An 8861-nucleotide genomic window follows, 5' to 3' on the forward strand; every position below is an offset into this window, starting at 1 on the left:
GCTCTGAGACCTTGGCTGCTGAATGCAAGTATCTGGGTTTGTTTGGGTTCTATAATTGAAACACTGTTGCAACTCCAGCTGGGCCGGCTGGCTGAAAGCATGGGGTTTGTTTAGCTTCTATAATTGCAACATTGTTTCTTAGAGTGCAAGCTCAGAGCCCAGCAGTGGCAGGTGGGGAACCTTGGCTTCCTCCTTCACTGGAGCAAGCAAGCCTCCTGTTTGTTTCAGCTGCCTGGCTGCCGGCTACCATCTTGGTTGGCAGTTAATTTGCATATTGCCCTGATTAGCCAATGGGAAGCCTGTTGGAGGTCTGGTTAATTACCATGTTTGTCTATTATTAGATAGGATATTACAGTTCAAGGGTCATTTGTTTCAAATATTTTTTCTAAAAGCATTTTTGAATTTAGCTTACCCCAATAGAATAGGTATGTAGGCAGAGGGCTGGGAAGTGGTGTTCACATTCTGAGCTCTTGGTAAAGAATAGCTTTATCCTACATTGAAAGTGATAGAACAGTCTATGATTTTTTAAAAAGACCTTACATGGCCAAAACCGGTTTGGCTCAGGGGATAGAGCGTCGGCCTGTGGACTGAAAGGTCCCAAGGGCATGTACCTGGGTTGCGGGCACATCCCCAGTGGGGGATGTGCAGGAGGCGGCTGATCAATGTTTCTGACTCTCTATCTCTCTCCCTTCCTCTCTGTAAAAAATCAATAAAATATATTTTTAAATAAATAAATAAAAATAAAAAGACCTTACATGAAATACTTAGGATTCCAGCCTCAATTATACATTTTTAATTTTATTTATTTGTTTTTTGAAAGTTAATTTTCTCATTTTTTTAAATCCTCACCTGAGGATATGTGTTGTTTTTAAATTGATTTTTAGAGAAAGAGATAGAAAGAGAGAGAGAAGCATCAGTGTAAGAGAGAAACATCAATCAGTTGCTTCCCGTTCGTGCCCTGATCTGGAATCAAACCCACAACCTCTTGGTATATGGGATGATGCTCCAAGCAACTGAGCTACCCGGCCAGAGTTCAATTATACATTTATTTAAATTGTTCATTCATTCAACTATTGATTGAGCACTTACATGTTAGGCACTGTACCAGACCCCAGCAACAATATAAGTTATACTCCCTGCTCTTAAGAAATTTATAGTCTAACTCAGGTGGGCAAACTTTTTGACTCGAGGGCCACATGGGTTCTTAAACTGGACCAGAGGGCCGGAACAAAAGCATGGATGGAGTGTTTGTGTGAACTAATATAAATTCAAAGTAAACATCATTACATAAAAGGGTACGGTCTTTTATTTCAATAGTTTTATTCATTTCAAACGGGCCGATCCAGCCCGCGGGCCGTACTTTGCCCACAGTTGGTCTAACTAGAGGCCCGGTGCATGAAATTCATGCAAGGGGACAGGGGGGTGGGGGGGAAGGAGTCCCTCAGCCTGACCTGCACCCTCTCCAACCCGGGACCCCTCAGGGGATGTCCGCTGGCTCCTAACTGCTCACCTGCCTGCCTGCCTAATCACCCCTAACTGCTCCCCTGCCAGCCTGATTGCCCCTAACCACCTCTGCCTTGGCCCCCACCACCATGGCTTTATCCGGAAGGATGACTGGAAGATGTCCCGTTGCCCTGGTCTAATTAGCATATTACCCTTTTATTAGTATAGATAGAAGAGTAATGAATGTAAAGAAAATAATTGTGTAATTGCTCTCTCTGTACCTCAGTTTCCTTCTCTGTAAAAACACTAGAATAACGTACCTACTCATGGTGTTGATAAAATAAATGGACTAATAAAATTAAAATGGTTAGAATAGGAGCTTTGCACTGTTAGTGTTATTAATAATTTATGTAATAAGTCTATAATAGAAGTGTTGCACAAGGTAAATTGGAGTGTCAGCAGCCCTATTTTGAGAAGATTGGAACAGGTTTTACTGGTACAGAGGCCCTAGATTTTAAAGGATCAGGAGTTGTTTTACAGATGTTGTAGAAGAATGCAAGAAAGTTTATTGAAGGTAGAGGAAAACATGCATGAAAAATGTAGATATGAACCAGTCTAGATCAGAATGATTGGAATGTATGGCACAAAGTGGCGAGGAGGTTAGAGTCGGGGACAAGTAATGGGTAGCCTTTTCTGCCATGCCAGAGAGTTTCCTCTCTGTGTCGATGCAGAAACTAGATTAGAAACACTACCTTCACATCAGTCTAATTTGAGAGCTATGGTTGGCTCACCCTTGTACCTGTTGTGTACTAGGTACCTTGCTAAAGTAAATCCAGGAGATGCAAAGGTGGCAGCCTGCCGTGTGTTATCTCTTGAGCAGTGAAAATCCTCAGTTAACAGAGCTCTGTGCTGATATAGAAAACACCTGCCACAGACTGTGAAGTGAGTGGCTCAAAGCTAAGAGTGAAGCCCAGAGGGAATCCCAAGATCTCAGGACTAAAGAAATGGATTGTCAGCATACTGACACCAGTGCTGTCTGATGCACTCACACAGACTTTTGCTTCAGGGGAGTCCATGGACTGATTCCATTGTTCCTTGACATCCACCACTTCCGTCAGGTTGTCTTTATCCTAATTTTTCAGGGTGTTTCCTGATTTCTTTTTACACGGTTATTTCCATCTGTTATCTGAATTCTAGGTTCATATATAAAAAATTGGCTTGGGGCCGAAACCGGTTTGGCTCAGTGGATAGAGCGTCGGCCTGCGGACTGAAAGGTCCCAGGTTCGATTCCGGTCAAGGGCATGTACCTGGGTTGCGGGCACATCCCCAGTCGGGGGCGTGCAGGAGGCAGCTGATCGATGTTTCTCTCTCATCGATGTTTCTAACTCTCTATCTCTCTCCCTTCCTCTCTGTAAAAAAATCAATAAAATATATTTTTAAAAAAATTGGCTTGGGACTTATTTTAAAGCTTTTCAAAGTTATGCCTGTATTCACTTGTGATTTAAAGAGTAGATATATTAATATAGTTTGGAAGACAAAATAAGGTTAGCATAACTTAAATTCTAAATATTACCAATTTCAATATACTCTTTAAATTTTTAAAAATATTTTCATTGTGATAAAATATATATAACATAAAATTTGTCATTTAACCATTTTTAATTGTACAATTCAGTGGCATTAATTACATTCACAATGTTGTGCAACCGTCACCACTGTTTATTTCTAAGGCCTTTCATCACCCCAGAAACTATATATTTTATTTATTTTTCTTTTTTATTTCTTAAAGTATTACAAAGAGTATTACACGTCTCCTTCCCCTCCTTGACATTCCCCCTGCCGCCCCCACCCCCCGGGGTCTTATGTCCATTGTTTATTCTCATATGCATGCATACAAGTCCTTTGGTTGATCTCCTACCCCCCACCAATCCTCCCCAGGGTTCCCACTGTAGTTTGACAGTCTGCTCAATGCTGCTCTGCCTCTGTATCCATTTTTGTTCATCAGTCTATAATGGTCCTTATTATCCATAAATGAGTGAGTTCATGTGGTATTTTTCTCAGCTTCCCAGGGGCCGTCTCAGTCTCACAGGGGCCGTCTCAGCCTCACAGGGCCTGTCTCAACCTCACAGGGGCTGTTTTAACCTCATCGTGGCCGTTTCAACCTCACTGGGGCCGTCTCAGCCTCACCAGGGCCGTTCCAGCATCATGGGGACCGTCCCAGCCTCACAGGGGCCACCTCGGCCCTACGGGGGCCGTCTCAGCCTCACGGGGGCCGTCTCAGCAACACGAAGTTTGGCATTCTGTCCTTTTTTTGGGCGGCTCCTTGCTGGACAAAATCTCCAGGCGTTCCTGGTGGCTGAATATCTGGTATGCTTGCTTGGATTTCGTTTTCTACCAAGTGCACAGACTGCCTGTTTGCCATCTCCCAGTGTCCCATGTGAGACTGGACCTGGTGGACCTGTTTGTGTGTTTGCTGGTACAGCGGTTCCATGTTGCCGGCCCAGCCGGGTCCGATTCTGGCTTCCCCAGAACCTGATTCTGCTTCTTGAGTGTGAACCTGCCTCTCCGTGACTCCATGTCTTGCGTCCCCGAGTGCCTGCGAACAGCTCCACGAGACAGCCACTCTCGCTCTCTGGCCCATTGCAAGGCTGTGCTGCCTCTCCCTGTAGGTGTCTGGGACCTCAGGATCCCACCCTAAACAAGCTCAGTGGATTTGAGAGTCTGCATCCCCTTCCGATTGAAAAAAACCGCGCATCCAGTTGCAGCCCACCTGACTCTCGACTCCGCACCTCTGTTCTTGGCGAATCACCAGGGCGGGGCAAAGGGCAATGGCATCTTTGCGACTTCTCGCCTCTCCTCAACTCTATCCTCGCCTCCTGAGCGCCAGCGGGCAGCTCCGCGAGCAAGCCACCCTCACTCTGGCCCATTGTAAGACCGTCCCATCTCTCCCTGTAGGGGTCTAGGACCTCAGAATCCCACCCCAAACAAGCTCAGTGGACTCAAGAGTCTGCAGCCCCTTCCGATTGAAAAAAACCGTGCATCCAGTTGCAGCCCACCTGGTGCACGACTCCGTACCTCTGTTCTTGGAGCCTCTGCACAACCTACTCAGTTTCAATCTTCTTTCTTTCCTTCCAGTTGTAGAACTTCCACTGGGCCAGCTTTCCCATGGTTCTAAATGGTGGTTGTTTGTCTTATAGTTGGTAGTTTCAATGATGTTGTGGGAGGCAGCACACACAGGTCTACTCCCTACGCCGCCATCTTGGTTCCTCCTCCTTATTCTCTTTCTTGTTGCTGTTTTTTGTTTTTTCTTTGTTTTGCATCACCTAGCATCTGAAGAGACATGGTTTGTGATTCTAGAAATGAAAAACGCTAATTAATTAAGCCCATACTTCCCACTTCAGAAACTATATCTTTTAAGTAACCATTTCTCACCACCACTCCCACAGCCTCCTGGTAACCTCTAAACTACTTTCTGTCTCTATGAATTTGCCTATTCTAGATATTTCTTATAAGTGGCATCACTTATGTCCTCTGGTATCTGGCTTATTTCACTTACCATATGTTCAAGGTTCATCCATGTTGTAGCATGTATTAGAACTTCATTCCATTTCATGACAGTAATATTCTATTGTATCTGTGTGCCACAGTGTGTTAATCCATTCATCTGTTGATGGACCAACTCTTGGGTTGTTTCTACCTTTTGGGTAATGTGAATAATGCTGTACTGAACATGGGTATTTATTTGAGTCCCTATTTTTGGTTATATATGCAATAGATTTTTTAAGTTCTTCAAGAGCAGGATACCTGTTTTCTTTGTAATTTTTCTACTCCCTGGCAGCTAGTATCACTTAGGAATCACTACATAAACATTGAACTAATCAGGATATCTGTCTATTTCCTAACTTTCGGCAGTAGATTAGAGACATAAAGACTGGTTGCTCGGCCATAAAACTGGTATCCAATGAAAGTTTAAACTTTTGTTGCTGTGTTCCATCAAGGCAAATTGCTAAGTTTGAACTTCTTAGGAAAAAATTGCTTTAGCCTAAGACTATGTACTGTTAACTAAAAGACTAACTAGGTTGTTTCATTTTGTGTGGGTCTGTTTTTTATTTTTAACAGTGAATGCATAAAAATACAACCAACTGACATCCAGCCTGACATATTCAGCTATTTGTTGCACATTATGTACACGGGGAAAGGACCAAAACAGATTGTGGATCATAGTCGTTTGGAGGAAGGGATTCGCTTTCTTCATGCCGACTACCTTTCTCACATTGCAACTGAAATGAATCAAGTGTTCTCACCAGAGACTGTGCAGTCCTCAAATTTGTATGGCATTCAAATCTCAACCACCCAAAAAACAGCTGTCAAAGAAGGGCTGGAGGTCAAAGAAACGCCTTCCAGTAACAATGGAAACAGAGCTGCTGTCCAGGGTGACCACCCCCAGTTGCAGCTTTCTCTTGCTATTGGGCTGGATGATGGCACTGACCAGCAGAAGGTCCATCCTGCAGCCCAGGCCTTGGAGGAACACCAGAAGCCTCCAGTGTCCATCAAGCAGGAGAGATGTGACTCAGAATCTGTGATCTCCCAGAGCCACTCCTCATCCTCATCCGAGATGACAGGCCCCACGTTCACCGAAAGTAGCATCAAAATTCACTTATGCCACTACTGTGGAGAACGTTTTGATTCTCGTGGTAACCTAAGACAACATCTCCATACCCATGTGTCTGGATCTCTCCCATTTGGCGTCCCTGCTTCCATTCTGGAAAGTAATGACCTTGGTGAAGTGCACCCACTTAATGAAAATAGCGAAGCTTTTGAATGCCGCAGGCTCAGCTCCTTCATTGTCAAGGAAAATGAGCAACAGCCTGACCACTCAAACCGGGGTACCACAGAGCCTTTGCAGATCAGTCAAGTGTCTTTGATCTCCAAAGACACAGAGCCAGTAGAATTAAATTGTAATTTTTCTTTTTCAAGGAAAAGAAAAATCAGTTGTACCATCTGTGGTCATAAATTTCTCCGAAAGAGCCAATTGCTGGAACACATGTATACACACAAAGGTAAATCTTACAGATATAACCGATGCCAAAGGTTTGGTAACGCATTAACCCAGAGATTTCAGCCATATTGTGAAAGCTGGTCTGATGTCCCCCTGAAAAGTTCTCGCTTGTCGCAAGAACAATTAGACTCATCTTGTGCCTTAGAGTCAGAGCTCACACAAGAAAATGTGGACACTATCCTAGTTGAGTAGCAGTTTCTTCAGAATTTTTATATCAGTTCTGACAATTCACATGCATTTTTTTATTCATAAATTATTTTCCTCCTCAAGTTCTATTAACTTTTCTTCTTTACTATTTATTGGTAGTTTTAACATTGTCGTAATATATTAATTCATGGTTTTTAAAATAACCTTCAATGAGGGCTGTGAATGTCTTATAAATTAATTCACAATTTGGAAATCAAAAATCAATGTAGTAATATGGAACTTTAGAAATAAAGAGTTATTTATAGAATTTCTAAGTTTTTCCAGGTTGTAGAATCAGTAAAATCAAATTAATATGAAGTAAATGAAATATTTTTTAAAGAATACTCTAGACTGGCACTTTTGGCTAATGTTTCACGTGAATAAACCCCTAAAGAATTATTTTTAAATATTTTCTGCCATATAGAAAATTAATAGTTATTTTAATGCATAACTGTTATAATGTATAAAATGTGTTTTAAGCATAGCTATACCAAATCATGAGTAGTTTTTAAATTATGTTTTACTTACTAGCTCTGCAACATTTTACATGGCTTTTATTTACCTTTAACATTGTGAGCATACCTCATTCTTAATAGAAAATATTTTATCTAAAAAGAGAGAAAAGGAGCAGGGTCAGACATAAAAAATCCTAAAGAGTAACAGGTACATACACAGAGATGACCATATGAGACAAAGATTCAGATAGATCTGCATTGACTAGCACCCCAATGTTCTTACCTTAATCCAATGTTTTCTTATTTTTTTTAAATATATTTTTTATTGATTTCAGAAAAAAAGGAAAAGCGAGAGGTAGAAACATCAATGATGAGAGAGAATCATTGATCGGCTGCCTCCCGCATGCCCGCTATTGGAAATCGAACCCACAACCCGGGTATGCCTGACCAGGTAGCAACCATGACCTTTGAGGACATTTCCTGACAGCATCAGAGTTCAGTCAGGAGGGAGCTCAAAGAGTAATCGACCTCATTCTAAGGGTGTAAAGGTTTTCTCTGGGTAAATTGAGGTTAGCTGAATTATGAAGTGGTAAATTTTTCTTGAGGGTTGAATGAAGAAAACCATTGGGCATTGTCTAAAGGAGTCAAGTTTCTACCTTAGACAAGTGAGTAAAGCTTCCTGGAGTCAAGACTGATATGTGCTGAGAGCAAAATCTATCTATGGATATAGGATCAATTGTATTGTGAGTGGTTAAAGTAAATGTGTTGCCCTTTGGGGTCAGAACTTTATCTAATCTTTTATATATTTTTTTATTGATTTCAGAGAGGAATGGAAATGGAAAGAGAAAGAGAAACATCAATGATGAGAGAGAGTCATTGATCAGCTGCCTCCTGCACACCCCACACTGGGGATTGAGCTGGCAACGCAGGCATGTGCCTTGACCAGGAATCAAACCATTACCTCCTGGGTCGTAGGTTGACGCTCAACCACTGAGCCTCGCAGGCTGGGCCTTTATCAAATGTTAAATTTAAATCACTTAATTATTCTAACTCATACTGTTCTCAAACATTTCATCTCATAGGATGAACACAAATATTAACATTGATTTTCATGTATAGTGGGGCCTTGACTTACGAGTGTCCCGACTAACGAGTTTTTCGAGATAGGAGCCGTCTCTCGGCTGATTTTTTGCTTTGAGTTGCAAGCTAAAATTCGGGTTACGAGCCAGCTTCAGATACTCCACCGCTAGTTGGCACAGCGAACGTCACAGTGAACGCCACAACATCAGCCCAGCATCACGTGTCTCACTCTTTCACTTTTTGATTTGACATAGGAGTCATTTGAGTTACCAGCTCCGTCACAGAATGAATTAAACTCATAAGTCAAGGCCCCACTGTATGTTTATCATAGATATTGGCCTTCGATTCTTTTTCTTTGTAATGTCTTTATCTCATTTTGGAATTAGGATAATTCTGGCCTCATAAAAAGAGTTTGGAAGTGTTACTTCCTCTTGGATTTTCTGAAATAGTTTAAGGAGTATGGGTGTCAATTCTTCTTTGAATGTTTGGTAAAACTTCCCTGTGAAGCCGTCTGTTCCTGGGCTTTTGTTTGCTGGAAGCTTTTTGATGACTGCTTCAAATTCCTCCATAGTTATCGGCCTGTTGAGATTTTTAGATTCTTCCTGATTGAGTTTTATAAGGTTGTATTTTTGTAGGAA

General features: G+C 42.0%; 1 protein-coding gene across 4 annotated transcripts in view; it reads left to right on the forward strand.

Annotated features, from left to right (window-relative positions):
- ZBTB25 (zinc finger and BTB domain containing 25) overlaps positions 1-6771 on the forward strand; it is a 22807-nt gene extending 16036 nt beyond the window's left edge. For all 4 annotated transcript variants that reach the window (XM_006760098.1, XM_006760100.1, XM_015561557.1 and 1 more), the window contains one exon: positions 5563-6771. In XM_006760098.1, coding sequence (XP_006760161.1) covers positions 5563-6694 — 1132 coding nt within the window. In that variant the 3' untranslated portion in view covers positions 6695-6771. The remainder of the gene's footprint in view (positions 1-5562) is intronic.
- Positions 6772-8861: the final 2090 nt, after the last annotated feature.

This window comes from Myotis davidii, unplaced genomic scaffold (assembly GCF_000327345.1).
Source record: "Myotis davidii unplaced genomic scaffold, ASM32734v1 scaffold337, whole genome shotgun sequence".
NCBI lineage: Eukaryota > Metazoa > Chordata > Mammalia > Chiroptera > Vespertilionidae > Myotis > Myotis davidii.